This window comes from Narcine bancroftii, chromosome 2 (genome assembly GCF_036971445.1).
Source record: "Narcine bancroftii isolate sNarBan1 chromosome 2, sNarBan1.hap1, whole genome shotgun sequence".
Lineage (NCBI taxonomy): Eukaryota > Metazoa > Chordata > Chondrichthyes > Torpediniformes > Narcinidae > Narcine > Narcine bancroftii.
Genome location: NC_091470.1, coordinates 10,416,835 through 10,432,952, shown reverse-complemented (window position 1 = coordinate 10,432,952; position 16,118 = coordinate 10,416,835). Strand labels below are relative to the sequence as shown.

The 16,118-nt window shown below is 43.1% G+C and overlaps 1 protein-coding gene across 17 annotated transcripts in view; it reads left to right on the top strand.

Moving 5' to 3' along the window:
• LOC138753182 (autophagy-related protein 2 homolog B-like) overlaps positions 1-16,118 on the top strand; it is a 245,827-nt gene that overhangs the window by 161,627 nt on the left and 68,082 nt on the right. For all 17 annotated transcript variants that reach the window (XM_069915817.1, XM_069915816.1, XM_069915821.1 and 14 more), the window contains 4 exons: positions 146-222; positions 302-472; positions 5,136-5,286; positions 7,241-7,449. In XM_069915817.1, coding sequence (XP_069771918.1) covers positions 146-222; positions 302-472; positions 5,136-5,286; positions 7,241-7,449 — 608 coding nt within the window. The remainder of the gene's footprint in view (positions 1-145; positions 223-301; positions 473-5,135; positions 5,287-7,240; positions 7,450-16,118) is intronic.

The following is a 16,118-nucleotide window of genomic DNA, read 5'->3' as shown; positions in this document are numbered from 1 at the left end:
CCAACTGGTTTAAGATGGCTTTTCTCTAATCAACAGGATCACAGAAATTTACTCAACAAAAGAGGGCATAGTTAAATGTGTTCAAGAAGCAAAAATAACCCTTGGGTTAATCGCACTTGCAACTTGTCTTCACTGTTTGTTCCAGATTATGTCCGAGTATTGGACATGGGGTTGTTGGAATTCCGCATCACTGCATCAAAGCCGACAGAGGAGGAAGAGAGGGTGAGACCCTGTTTATCCATGTGAACCTTGCTGTGCTGCACAGCTCGGACGTCCCACTGAACCTTGCTTTTCTGTACAGTTGCAGCCTCGGTTCGAGCTGCGCTGCTCCAGTGATGTCATCCACGTGCGGACCTGTTCTGACTCCTGTGCTGCCCTTATGAACCTGATCCAGTACGTGGCCAGCTACGGAGATCTGCATCCACCCTGCAAGTTCCAAGGCACTCCTAGAGCAGCAACACACAGGAACAGGGTAATGAAGGAAATATTTGCAGCATGAGGATCAAGTTTATTGCTGGCAATGCTGGAATTGGTCAGGCTTGGAAACCACCTCCCCCCCCTTCATTTAAATAGATTGATGTAAATCACTTGTGTGGATCTGCAGATATAATTCTGACTGCTTCTCCTGTTGTTTGCCATTGGCTTCTCTGCCTGACATTGTCTTTGCTTTGTCATCTGGAATTTCATTTTACAGTTTTGGTCACCAAATTATAGGAAAGATATAAACAAAATAGAGAGTGCAGAGAAGGTTCACGAGAATGTTGACAGGATTTCAAGGTTTGAGTTACAGGGAAAGGTTGTGCAGACTGGGGCTTTTTTCTCTGGAGCGTAGAAGATTGAGAGGGGACTTGATAGAGGGGGGTGTTTAAGATTTTAAAAGGGACAGACAGAATAAACATGGATAGGCTTTTTCAATTAAGAGTGGGGGAGATTCAAACTAGAGGGCATGGTTTAAGATTGAAGGGGGAAAATTATAAGGGGAACATGAGGGGAAATATCTTTACGCAAAGGGTGGTGGGGATGTGGAATGAGCTTCCGGCAGACGTGGTCAAGGCGGGATCATTGGTTACATTTAAGGAAAGACTAGATAGTTACATGGGTAGGAGAGGACTAGAGGGGTATGGACTGGGTGCTGGTCAGTGGGACTAGGAGGGTGGGGATTTGTTACGGCATGGACTAGTAGGGCCGAACTGGCCTGTTCTGTGCTGTAAGTGGATATATGGTTGTATGACTCAAACCTGCCTTCTCAATTAACCTTTCAATGAGTTGTCATAATTACTCTTTTATGCAGTGCACCTTGAAACATTGAAAAGATACCATAGTAACATTATGCACATATGAAGATCTCTTCCACCCTCCCCTCTGCCCCCCACCCCCACAACCAAAGAACATTACAGCACAGAAAACAGGCCTTCCTAGGAATAAAACCACAGTTCATTTGATTGCAGACAAAAACCAATGCCAGTTAAAGGGAAACAACCTTTTGGTGAATGTTTAACAGCCAATTGGTATGGCTAAACAGCTAATATAGACAAAAATACTTCTAATTCAGTTCTTTTCCAAAGAATAAGTTAGAGAAGACTGAATGAAGTGGGGTGTGGTGATATCTGTTCTAGGCACTGGGCAGGAGAAGGAAAAAGAAATGTGGTTTTGGACAGTGTTGTTGGTTCACGTAGTAGCATACTCATTTCTTTGTGTTTAGGAAATGAGTACGCTACTACATATCCCTGGAGGATACCTCCACAGCCAAACTAGGGCCAATCGTAAATTGGAGGAGCAACACCTAAGCATTCTCCAACCAGATGGCATTAACATTGACTTTTCTGGTTACCATTCAGCCACTCCCTATCTCCCTCTCTTCCCTATCCCTCTGTCTCCTTTACTGCAGCTCTTCACCCCTTCCCTTTCCATTCAGAGAGTTACCCCCCCCTCCCCCTATCACTTCTCAGCTTTTTACATGTGCCCTCCCTCCAATATCCATTTATTACCTCTTGCCTGTCAGCCTGTACTTCTCCCCCTGCCTCTCCCCCTTACCATTTTATTTAGGCACCTGCCTGCTTTATACCTTGATAAAGGCCCAAAACATTGGTTATATACCCAACATAAAGAACCCTGTGTTACTTGCTAAGTTTCTTCAGCATTTTTGTGTAAGTTACAATCACAGCATCTGCAGACTTGTTTTAAGAGAATAAACCAAGTTGTTCAGGTAAGTATAAACTGGTCTCCAGATATTGTGTCCTGCCTGCTGTCACTCTGCAGCCCCAGGACATAGGAAACTAGACAAACAAACAGTCCCTCACAAGCTGACAACCTTTCTGCCCAGAAGAAGGGGACAAATGCACAGGAACGACAGGTGTGCAGGGTTCTCTCTGAGTTGCATTAGGTCCTGATCTGTAAGTACATTATAGGACCTCCATCAATACTAAGTCCTTGCACTCCCTCCTCACAGCACCTTCACCAGAACATAGAACAGTCCAACACAGGAAAAGGCCTTTTTCCCCAAGATATCTATGCCAAACATGATGTCGTTAAATTAATATGTTTAATATGAAGGTGAGGTCAACAAAGGTGATGTAGAGTCCTTTGTTTTGTTCTCTGCACTTTTCTTGGAGCTGTCTGAGGGCAAAGACCATGTCAGTGGTTCCTCTGTTTGCGCGAAAGCCGCACTGTGATTCTGGGAGAATATTCTCAGCGACACTAGGTATTATGAGCACCGTGAGCAGGAAAGGGCTTTGGCAAATACTAGAGCGCATCGGATGTCCCCCAAAGTTCCTCAACATGATTATCCAACTGCACGAAAACCAACAAGGTCGGGTCAGATACAGCAATGAGCTCTCTGAACCCTTCTCCATTAACAATGGCGTGAAGCAAGGCTGTGTTCTCGCACCAACCCTCTTTTCAATCTTCTTCAGCATGATGCTGAACCAAGCCATGAAAGACCCCAACAATGAAGACGCTGTTTACATCCGGTACCGCACGGATGGCAGTCTCTTCAATCTGAGGCGCCTGCAAGCTCACACCAAGACACAAGAGAAACTTGTCCGTGAACTACTCTTTGCAGATGATGCCGCTTTAGTTGCCCATTCAGAGCCAGCTCTTCAGCGCTTGATGTCCTGCTTTGCGGAAACTGCCAAAATGTTTGGCCTGGAAGTCAGCCTGAAGAAAACTGAGGTCCTCCATCAGCCAGCTCCCCACCATGACTACCAGCCCCCCCACATCTCCATCGGGCACACAAAACTCAAAACGGTCAACCAGTTTACCTATCTCGGCTGCACCATTTCATCAGATGCAAGGATCGACAATGAGATAGACAACAGACTCGCCAAGGCAAATAGCGCCTTTGGAAGACTACACAAAAGAGTCTGGAAAAACAACCAACTGAAAAACCTCACAAAGATAAGCGTATACAGAGCCGTTGTCATACCCACACTCCTGTTCGGCTCCGAATCATGGGTCCTCTACCGGCACCACCTACGGCTCCTAGAACGCTTCCACCAGCGTTGTCTCCGCTCCATCCTCAACATCCATTGGAGCGCTCACACCCCTAACGTCGAGGTACTCGAGATGGCAGAGGTCGACAGCATCGAGTCCACGCTGCTGAAGATCCAGCTGCGCTGGATGGGTCACGTCTCCAGAATGGAGGACCATCGCCTTCCCAAGATCGTATTATATGGCGAGCTCTCCACTGGCCACCGTGACAGAGGTGCACCAAAGAAAAGGTACAAGGACTGCCTAAAGAAATCTCTTGGTGCCTGCCACATTGACCACCGCCAGTGGGCTGATAACGCCTCAAACCGTGCATCTTGGCGCCTCACAGTTTGGCGGGCAGCAGCCTCCTTTGAAGAAGACCGCAGAGCCCACCTCACTGACAGAAGGCAAAGGAGGAAAAACCCAACACCCAACCCCAACCAACCAATTTTCCCTTGCAACCGCTGCAATCGTGTCTGCCTGTCCCGCATCGGACTGGTCAGCCACAAACGAGCCTGCAGCTGACGTGGACTTTTTACCCCCTCCATAAATCTTCGTCCGCGAAGCCAAGCCAAAGAAAAAAAAAATATGAAGGAGTTGAGGAAGGCAGCTCAGAATGATTAGTAAATGCTGGCCTTGCCAGAGGCATCTGAACCCAACTGACTAGACGCATAACAAGCCAGGTATCAAATAACATCGAAATGGAATGTAGGAAAGAGATTGAAAGTTGGTGGTATGGGGCCAAGATAACAACCTCAGTCTCAATGTCATTCTGGCAAAGGAAATGATCAGTGACTCAGGAGAGGAGTCAAAGTTTACCCTCCTGTCCTCATTGGGTTGCTCGACCTCATGGGCTGGAAGGGCCTGTTACCATGCTGTAAGTTTTTTTTAAATTAATGCTGAAGTCACAGGATCTTAGAAATAAATGACCAGACCTGGGACAAGCACATTGATGCAATGGCCAAGAAAGTACATCGATGCCTCTACATCTCAGAAGACTAAGGAAGTTCGTCATGTCGCTCTTTTCCTCAACAACTTCTACAAGTGCACCATCGATTTGCTGGAGGAATCAAGGTGTGGTACAAGAGTACTTGGCTCAAGATCAGAAGAAGCCACAAAAGTTGGTGAACGCAGCTGAAAACGTCACGTAAACATTTCTCCCCTTCTTGGACTCCGTCTACATCCGCTGTCTAGGAAAGGCAGCCAACCCAGTGCAGAACCTCTGATGCACTCTCTCTCCCGCCATCAGGGAGAAGGCTCAAGAATGTGAGAGCACATACCACAGGCTGAAAGTTTTTTTGCTGCAGCCATTAGGCTCATGAATGAACCCCTCAACAGTGCTCTAATGTTGGCCTTACCTGCTGGTAATTGATCTTCCTATTCATGCAGTCCTACACTCTGTAATTGTACTCTTGACACTGATATATGAATGTTAGAGATAGCCATTTGGCAGGGTCACAACAGACTTTTCTCACTGCACGAGTTATTGGGTGACAATCATCTTGAGCTAAAGAGAAAAACTGGATCAGCAAATTTGGAGCAGTGGAACGTAAGAGGGCACAACGTCATCAGACACTGGTGCTCATCTTGTTGCACCTCGTCAATCCATTGATCATTGCCAGCCTTTTACTGCTGCCTGGTTGTGATTGTATCTTTTTTTTCCACAGGTTGGATCCGGTGACAGCACTGCCTGCAGACCCTCAGGCCTCGCTGAGGCTGAGCAGAAGCTCCTGCGGGATCTGATGATCGATGCAATGGAGGAGACAGTTGTGTTGCCGTCATTACCTCCTCCCCCTTCCGCTGGACAGCAGTCAGATGGTGAATGAACAAAGTTGGGGGAGGGGGGGGAACATCAAAAGCTGGGATCATTGGAAAATATGAGTCATTAAGGGAACATGAAGGGTAAAAAGGGATAATGATTTAGTGAGGAAATAGGAAACAACATGTCCCATTTTGCAGAAGACACGAAGCAGGGTGGGGTTGTGAGCTGGGTGAGGCAGTTAAGGTGTGTAGGGTTACTTGGCAAATGCATGGCAGATGCATTATAATGTGGTTATCCACTTTGGAGGAAAGAATGGGAGGGCTGAGTACTATCTTAATGGTATCCAATTAGGAAAAGGGGAGATGCAAAGAATCTGGGTGTCGCTGTGCATCAGTCATTAAAAGTGGGCAGGCAGGTGCAGCAAGCAGTAAAAAAGGCGAATGGTACGTTGGCGTTCGTATCAAGAGGATTCGCGATCAGGAGCAGAGAGGTATTGATGCAGTTGTGTAGGGCCTTGGTGAGATCTCACCTGGAGTATTGTGTTCAGTTTTGGTCTCCTTATCTGAGGAAGGACATCATTGCCATGGAGAGAGTGCAGAAAAGGTTGACCAGATTGATACCAGAGATGGCGGGACTTGCATATGAAGAAAGGCTAGAACGAATGGACTTGTACTCGCTGGAGTTTAGATGATTAAGAGGAGATTTAATAGAAACGTTCAAAATTCTTAAGAGATTTGACAGGCTAGATGCAGGAAGATTGTTCCCAATGTTGAGCAAGTCTAGAACCAGGGGTCACGGTTTAAGTCCTTTAGGACTGAGATGAGGAAGAATTTTTTCACTCAGAGGGTGGTGAATTTTTGGAATTCTCTGCCACAGGAAGTGATTGAGGCTGGTTCCATAGCTATATTTAAGAGAGAGTTAGATTTAGTACTTGTGACTAGGGGGATCAGGGGGTATGGAGAGAGAGCTGGAACAGGGTACTGAATGGATGTTCAAAATGAATGGTGGTGTAGGCTTGAAGGGCCAAATGGCCTACTCCTCCACCTATTTTCTATGTTTCTATAATTTAGGAAATTATAGCCAGTAAAACCTCACTTCAGTGATAGGGAAACAATTGGACAGGATACTTAAGGATGGGGTTTAAACACATTGGAAATGTCACGGTCAGATCAGGGTCATCACAAGTCATCACAAGACTGTGTGAGAGGGGCAGGTCCTGTCTTATCAATTTGATTCCATTTTTTGTGAAGGTGACAAAGATTGTTGATGAAAGATGTTGTCAATATGGACTTTAGTAAGGTGTTTAACAAGGTCCCTCGAGGCAGACTGATTTAGAAGGTGCAGATATATGGGATGCACGGAGAGTTAGTAGTTTGGCTGGCCTCTCGAAGACGAGGTGTGGCGGAAGGCTGGTATTTGAACTGGAAGCCTGTGACCAGTGGTGTTGGGATTGGTGCTGGGACCCCTGTTTGTGATGTGTATAAATTTAAAAGATATTCTCTCAGACCTTGAAGGAAGCTAGTGCAGAAATTGCAAGAATCCTAGCAGAGGCATTTAAAAAGTCCTTAGCCATGGGTGAGGTGCTGGAGGATGCATCACAGGATGAATTTATAAAATCTGTAATTGCTGAAATCTGAAATAAGATCAGTGCTGCAAATTCTGCCTCACCTGCTGAATATTTGTGAAGTTTATTCAATCCAATTTATTTTTAAAAAAAATACACTACTGATGCTTCATCAAGAGCCTTTTGTTCCAAGGTGAGAAATGTGTCTGTGGATAGGTTCTTCCACCGGTTGTGTGGGCAAACTGCTGTATTCACAAGCAATTTAATGATCCTGTTGCATGTGCAAATGTCCAAGCTTAGTCTTCGTGACACAACATTAGGACAGTACAAACAATGGAAAATCCAGTTACTTCCTCTTGCTCTAACCACTGATTTTTAGGGTCATTGTTCAGTGTGTACACATGGCAAATTACATCAGTTATCTTTTTTCCACGTTTTACCTTCAGGGATCTACAGAGACCTCATTCAGGAGCGAGAGCCTGCACGGTCTGATCTTTTTCTCTTCCCTGATGAGAGCGGAGGCTCTTCACAAGAACAAAGCCCAAGTTCCACCATGGCCCTTCCTGAACAACACTCAGCCTACACGCCATTACCCAGTGAGCAACCTGAGAGTGAAGACTTCTGCATCCTGGACGCACCAAAGCTGGCAGTCACGGTAAGTGATGGAAAAGTCTTGGAACCACTGGTGTCAGAAGCAAGGGAAAGGCTTGGCTCAGATTTTGAATTAAGGTGACAAAATGTTCTGAGGGGGTTTAACAGCCTGAGAATTTCCTGGACTCTCTATCTGCTCATTGCGGAATGGGTAGATTGCTCAGAAAGTCTTATAGAATATTACCGCATAGTCTAGGCCCTTCAGCCCTCGATGTTTTGCTGACCTACAATATATACAATATTCTACCAAAATAAAATAAAACTAAACCCTTCCTACCTCGTAACCTATTTTTCTTTCATCCATGACCCTGTCAAATAGTCTCTTAAACGCCCCTAATGTTCCACCACTATCCCTGGCAATGCATTCCAGGCATCCATAATTATGTGTTTTTAAAAAATTAACCCCTGATGTCTCCCCTAAACTTTCCATCCATCATTTGTACAGATGTCCTCTAGTGTTTGCTACTCCTGCCCTGGGAAAAAGGTTTTGGCTGTCTACCTTATCTATGCCTCTCAGAATCTTATAGAACCTCTATCAAGTCTCCTCTCATCCTTCTATGTTTCAAAGAGAAAAGTCCCAGCTCTGCTAACCTCGCCTCATAAGACTTACTTTCCAATCCTGGCAACATCCTGGCAAATCTCCTCTGCACTGTTTCCATTACTTCCACATCCTTCCTAAATGAGGTGTCCAGAACTGAACACAATATTTTAAGTGTGGTCTCACCAGAGATTTGTAGAGTTGCAATATGACTTGGGTTTAAGTGTCACACCAGAGACCAGCTCACAACTTGGGATGGCACGATTTAAATTTTAAATTTAGGCATGCAGCATGATAACAGGCCATTTCAGCCCATGAGTCCATGCTGCTGAATTGACACACAATTAACTTATATCCTTGGTGCGTTTTTTGAATGGTGGGAGGAAACCGGAGTCCTTGGGGTGAAACAAAAACACACGGGGAGAACATAAAACTCCTTACAGACAGCACGGTCCCGAATGCTAGCTCTGTAAAGACGTTGCACTAACCGTTATGCTAACTGTGCCGCCCCAATGGGTTGTTCTTTGGAGGTAACGCTGTTTGGGTGGAATATTAAACCAAGACATGGTCTGCCTTTCCTTTTTGCTATCTTAAAGAGCAATAAATTCCCTCCAATGCCCTGGCCAACCTTTATCCATCAATAAAGCAGCTGGTCGTCAACACTTCATTTACTTTGGTTTTTCCAATCTCTGATTACTTTGTGGCAGATGTAAGTTGTGGACATATGCCATCAAGTTGAAATAAGATGAATAACGAGACCATACCTCAGGTTTCAGCCAGAGAAGAGTAGAAGAGTAATTTATTGATGTGCTGTCAGGCTAGATATAGACAAACAACAGGTGACCTGGCGTCATGACATTTGCAGTACTTACTACCTCATGACATTCACGTTGAGTAGGCCAGGGCTTCTCAGCAGACCTACAGGTGTTGCTGAGTCACTATGTTGTAGTGGCAAGTTGCCAGCCTGTTGTGTCTAGCTATCATGAGTTTGAAGTTGTTAGTGCTGGCTCTGTCTATTCCAACCCCCCAGTGTACTGCTACAACTGTATATTTTGGTGTATAAGTCAAGTTGTGAACCCTTAAAATCTCTTCAAAAATTGGGGGGCGGGGTCAACTTATATGCCAAATATAACTTTTGAGACCTTAAAACAACTCAAAACTGCTCTACATTGATTTGGCATACAAGTCAACCCTTGAAAAATCCCAAAAAAACCGACTACAACAGATTTTCATTTAAATTTTTATTGAAAACAACAACACATTTAGAACTCTACAAAATCACTATCGGTATCTTCATCTGAGGCAAAGTTCGTGGCAAACACATTCATACTCTCACTGTTCATATGTCTTTATCTGATGAGGCGGATTCAGCTTCATCTTCATTGTCCCACAATAAATCATCTTCCGTGCCATCCGTTGCACAAGGGATACCGCACTTTTTAAACTATTTTTACAGTGTCTACTCTAACTTTGTCCCATGCCTTGAGCATGAAGTCACACAGCATATCAAGTGATGCGACACGCATTGCCCCGCCGTATGTAAACAACTTTTCTACACTCGACATCCATTTATTCCATTCCTCATGGACTTTGGATGGCTTGTTCAAGCAAACATCAAGAGGTTACAAAATAGACATCAAACCACCCGGAATAACTGCTATGCAATATAGACGTCAAACCACCTGCAATAACTGTTATGTAAGTATTATGTAGAGCTAATCTACTTTTAGTGTTCTCAGTTAAGTGGCTACAAAACATATCCCAGACCAGTAAACTCTGTTCATTGTGTAAATCTCCTGGCTGCCTGTTCCACCATTTTCATCCATCTATACTTTTTCATGAAAATGTACAAAAATACCTGCTGGGAATTTTATTTTAGGTTTAATTTTGTGTTTGAAGATTACCTTGGGTCTTAACTTCGTCCCATGCAAAATTGCACGACAGTAAACCTGGTCCTTTCATGCCCTGTACTTCTGTTTATTTTTCTTTTTGAATATTTAATTTTTTCCATACATATAGTTAATAAACATTTATATGAAACAATAAGAATTTAAATTTGAGAGTTTCAATCATTACATGATAGTTATAACCCCCCCCCCACCCCCAAATAAATTTATAGAAAAGGAAAAATAGCATAATTGACTGATAATGAGGGTCATTTTCCAACTCACAGGACTCCAACAAGGTTTATATGATCAATTTAGGGAAGAAGATTAATAACTAAGCTGGAAGATACCTAAAATTTGAAGAAACGGCTCCAAATTTGCAAAAGTACACCATATTTATTTAACCATATAACCACTTACAGCACAGAACAGGCCAGTTCGGCCCTACTAGTCCATGCCGTAACAAATCCCCACCCTCCTAGTCCCACTGACCAGCACCCGGTCCATACCCCTCCAGTCCTCTCCTATCCATGTAACTATCCAGTCTTTCCTTACATGTAACCAATGATCCCGCCGCGACCACGTCTGTCGGAAGCTCATTCCACATCCCCACCACCCTCTGCGTAAAGAAATTTCCCCTCATGTTCCCCTTATAATTTTCCCCCTTCAATCTTAAACCATGCCCTCTAGTTTGAATCTCCCCCACTCTTAACTGAAAAAGCCTATCCACATTTACTCTGTCTGTCCCTTTTAAAATCTTAAACACCTCTATCAAGTCCCCTCTCAATCTTCTACGCTCCAGAGAAAAAAGCCCCAGTCTGCACAACCTTTCCCTGTAACTCAAACCTTGAAATCCTGTCAACATTCTCGTAAACCTTCTCTGCACTCTCTCTATTTTGTTTACATCTTTCCTATAATTTGGTGACCAAAACTGTACACAGTACTCCAAATTTGGCCTCACCAATGCCTTGTACAATTTCATCATAACCTCCCTACTCTTGAATTCAATACTCCGATTTATGAAGGCCAACATTCCAAATGCCTTCTTCACCACACCATCTACCTGAGTATCAGCCTTGAGGGTACTATTTACCACAACTCCTAAATCCCTTTGTTGCTCTGCACATCTCAATAGCCTACCATTTAATGCATATGACTTATTTAGATTTGCCTTTCCAAAATGTAACACCTCACACTTATCTGTATTAAATTGCATCAGCCATTTCTCAGTCCACACCTCCAGTCTTCCTAAATCACCTTTTAATCTACGGTAATCTTCCTCACTGTCCACAACACCACTAATCTTTGTATCATCTGCAAACTTGCTTATCCAATTCTCCACCCCTACTTCCAGATCGTTAACATATAACAAACAATAGTGGACCGAGGACCGATCCCTGAGGAACTCCACTAGTCACCGGCCTCCAATTGGACAAACAATTTTCTACCACTACTCTCTGACACCTCCCATCCAACCATTGCTGAATCCATTTCACTACCTCCTCATTTATACCTAATGACTCCACCTTTTTTCCTAACCTCCTGTGGGCAACTTTGTCAAAAGCTTTACTAACGTCTAAATAGAACACATCCACAGCTTTCCCTTCATCAACCTTTTTTGTAACCCCCTCGATAAACTCAATCAGGTTTGTCAAGCATGATCTACCCCTGACAAAACCATGCTGATTACTCCCTATCAATCCCTGTACCTCCAAATATTTGTAAATACCATCCCTCAGAACACTTTCCATCAACTTGCCCACCACAGACGTCAGACTCACGGGCCTATAATTCCCAGGTTTACATTTAGACCCTTTCTTAAACAGCGGAACCACTTGCGCCACCCTCCAATCCTTTGGCACTACCCCATGGCCAGTGACATCCTAAATATCTCTGTTAATGGCCCCACTATCTGTCCACTAGCCTCCCTGAGTGTCCTTGGGAGTATTTTGTCCAGTCCCGGAGATTTATCCACCTTTATCTTTTTCAACACACCCATCACTACCTCCTTGGTTAGCCTTATATGCTTCATGACCTCCCCACTATTTTTCTTTACCTCAACTGGTTCAATATTTTTTTCCCTAGTGAATACCGAAGCAAAGAAATCATTCAAAATTTCCCCCATTTCCTCTGACTTCTCACTCAGCCTACCCTCACTATCTACAAGGGGTCCAATTTTATCCCTCACTAATATTTTACTTTTAATGTACTTATAGAAACCCTTTGGATTTATTTTTACTCTGTCTGCCAAAGCCTCTTCATGCCTTTTTTTGGCCTTTCTAATTTATTTCTTAAGATTTCTTCTACACTCCTTGTGGTCCTCCTTCAAATTGTTAGCTTCCTGTTCTTTATACCTCTTGTACACCTCCCTTTTTCTCCTAACCACATTTCCAATATTCCTCGAAAACCAAGCCTCCCTATGACTTCCAGCCTTTACTTTGATCCTCACTGGGACATAACCACTCTGTACCCTCAAAATTTCCTTTTTGAATATCCTCCATTTTTCATATACACCCTCACCTGAAAATATCCTGTCCCACTCAATACTCCCCAAATCCCTTCTTATTCCTTCGAAATTTGCTCTTCTCCAATCCAGATTATTTTCTCCAAGGGGATACATCTTTGAATTTCTGCATTCCATCTTTCCATACCCAAGTGTGAATCTGACTTCCAGGTTACTGCAATATATTCCTTGCCACCACTAATGCTATTTTAACAAATTTCATTTGGTATAAATTGATAGTTTCAACTTGGGTCTTGTTCCTTCTATATTTCCAAACAGAATTAAGTCTGGGTTTTATGGAAATACAATGTAACATGTTCTTAAAAATTCCCTAAGTTCACCCAAAAAGGCTGTACCTTGGGACATGACTAAGTTGAATACAAGAAAATTCCTGTCTTTTCACCACACCTAAAACATTGATCTGAATTATTCTGCTTTCATTCTATTCATTTTTTGTGGTGTCAAATATAGCTGAAAAAATTATATTGAACTAGTCTATACTTTACATTAATAGTATTTGTCATACAATCTCAACATAAGTAGGTATGGAATACAAAACAACACGATATTCTCTTATTATCAGTTAAAGGCATATTTAAGAGAACATTTAGGTCCAGATTTGATATTACCTGAACAAAGATGGAGGAGGTCCAGCGCACAAGACACAGGAGAACCAGGTGGTGGTTTGCCTACCTGATGCCAAGGTCCAGGATGTTGCTGCTTGTGTCCAAGATATCATAAAGTGGGAGGGAGATGAGCCAGAGGTCATGGTACATGTAGGTACCAAAGACATAGGGAGGAAGAGAGAAGAGGTCCTGAAAAGTGAGTACAGGGAGTTAGGTAGAGAGCTGAGAAGAAGGATTGTGAAGGAAGTAATCTCAGGATTATTGGATGTGCATATGACAGTGAGAGCAGGAATAGAGTGAGGTGGAGGATGAATGCATGGCTGAAGGGATGGAGCAAGGGGCAGGGATTCAAGTTTCTGGATCACTGGGATCTTTTATGGGGGAGGTGGGACCTGTACAGAATGGACGGGTTCTACTTGAATCCCAGGGGGACCAGGATCCTGGTGGGGACATTTGCTAAGGCTGCTCAGAGACTTTAAACTAGAATAGTTGGGGGGAGGGAACCAAATGAAGGAGAATAGCAAGGAGAAGGTTAGATTGCAAACAGAAAACTTGTAGAAAATGTTTGGGGGTGGATAGGCAGGAGATTGAGAAGGACAATACTTTGTATGAAGATGGAGGAGAGATGGTAGAAAAAGAACATAAAGTTGTTTGTAAAGATAGGGACAAACAGAATAAGTAGTAGGAAATCTTTGAAATTCATTTACTTTAATGCCAGGAGAATTGTAAGGAAGGTGGATGAGCTAAGGGTGTGAATAGACACTTGGCAGTATGACATGGTGGCGATTAGTGAAACATGGTTGCAGGAGGGATGTGATTGGCAGCTAAATATTCCTGGATTTCATTGCTTTAGGTGTGATAGAATTGGAGGGGCAAGAGGGAGTGGTGTAGCATTGCTTGTCAGGGAAAATATTACAGCGGTGCTTAGGCAGGATAGATTAGAGGCTCATCCAGGGAGGCTGTACAGGTGGAATTGAGGAATGGGAAAGGGGTAGTCACACTACCCCATTAGGCCACCTAATGGGGAGCAAGAACTAGAGGAGCAAATTTGTAGGGAGGTAGATATTTGTAATAAGCACATGGTTGTGATTTTAATTTTCCAAATATAAATTGGGAAACCCATTCTGTGAAAGGGCTAGATGGATTGGAATTTGTAAAATGTGTACAAGACACAGGAGGATGCAGGATAGTTTTATAGAGCAATACATAGAGGTACTAACTAGAGAAGGGGCAGTGTTGGATCTACTGTTGGGGAATGAGATAGGTCAGGTGACAGAGGTTTGTGTTGGGGAGTATTTCGGGTCCAGTGATCATGGTGCCATTAGCTTCAGTGTAATTATGGAAAGGGATAGGTCAGGGCCTAAGATTGCGGTTTTCGAGTGGGGAGAAGCTAGATTTGAGAGATGAGAAGGGATTTACGAGAAGTGGATTGTGACAATTTGTTTTATGAGAAGGATGTAGTAGAGAAATGGAGGTCTTTTAAAGGTGAGATTTTGAGGGTCCAAAATCTTTATGATCCTGTCAGAATAAAAGGCAGGGTCAAAGGTTTGAGAGAGTCATGGTTTTCAAGGGATATTGGAAACTTGGTTTGAAAAAAGGAGACCTACAATAAATGTGTGGAGAATAAATTGAATTTAAAAAAAATCTTAATAAGAAAAGCTAAAAGAAGGTATGAGGGGCTATTGCAAAATATGTTAATAGCAAAAGGAGAGTGAGGGATAAAATTGGTCCCTTAGAGAATCAGAGCGGACAACTATGTGTGGAGCCAAAAGAGATGAGGGAGATCTTGAACAAGTTCTTTTCTTCGGTATTCACTAAGGAGAAGGATATTGAATTGTGCGGGGTAAAGGAAGCAAAGAGGGTAATTATGGAGACTGTAGTGATTAAGGAAGAGGAAGTACTGGAGCTTTTGAACCATATAAAGGTGGATAAGTCTCCAGGACCCGACGGGATTTTCCCCAGGACCTTGAGAGAAGTTAGTGAGGAAATAGCAGCGGCTCTGGCAGTGATTTTTCAAATGTCATTAAAGATGGGTATAGTGCCAGAGGATTGGCGTATTGCACATGTCATTCCTTTGTTTAAAAAGGGTTTGAGGAGCAAGCCTAGCAATTATAGACCTGTAAGTTTGACGTCTATGGTAGTAAATTAATGAAAAACGTTCTTAGAGATAGTGTATATATAAGTATCTGGAGAGACAGGGTCTGATCAGGAAAACTCAACATGGGTTTGTGGATGGAAGGTCACGTTTGATCAATCTTGTTGAATTTTTTGAAGAGGTGACTAGGAATGTTGATGAAGGAAGAGCAGTAGATGTTGTCTATATGGACTTCAGTAAGGCCTTCAATAAGCTTCCACATAGAAGGTTAGTTTGGAAGGTTCATGCACTAGATATTCATTTTGAGATGGTCAACAGTGGCTGAAAGGGAGATGCCAGAGAGTCATAGTGGATAACTGTTTATCAGGTTGGAGGCCGGTGACAAGCGGTGTGCCTTAGGGTTTTGTATTGTTTGTCATTTACATTAATGATCTGGATGATGAGGTGGTCAATTGGATTAATAAATATGCAGATGATACTAAATTAGATGTAATTGTGGATAATGAAGGTTTACAAAGATTGCAGAAGGATTTGGGACGCTTAGAAGAGTGAGTTGAAAGATGGCAGATGGAGTTTAATGCTGAGAAGTGTGAGGTGCTTCATTTTGGAAGGAATATCAGAACAGGACATACATAGTAAATGGGAGGGCATTGAGGAATGCAGTGGAGCAGAAAGATGTAGGAATAACTGTTCATCGTTCCCTGAAGGTAGAATCTCATGTGGACAGGTTGGTGAAGAAGGCTTTTGGTATGCTGGCCTTTATAAATCAATGCATCCAGTACAGGAGTTGGGAAGTGATATTGAGATGTTCAAGGCACCAGTGAGGTCAAATTTGGAATACTGTGTGCAGTTCTGGTCACCAAATTATAGGAAGGATATCAACAAGGTAGAGAGAGTGCAGAGAAGATTTACGAAAATGTTACCTGGGTTTCAAAGGCTTTTTCTATTAAGAGTAGGAGAGATTGAATCAAGAGGTCATGAGTTAAGGTGCAAAAGTTTAGAAGTAACATGAAGGGGAACTTCTT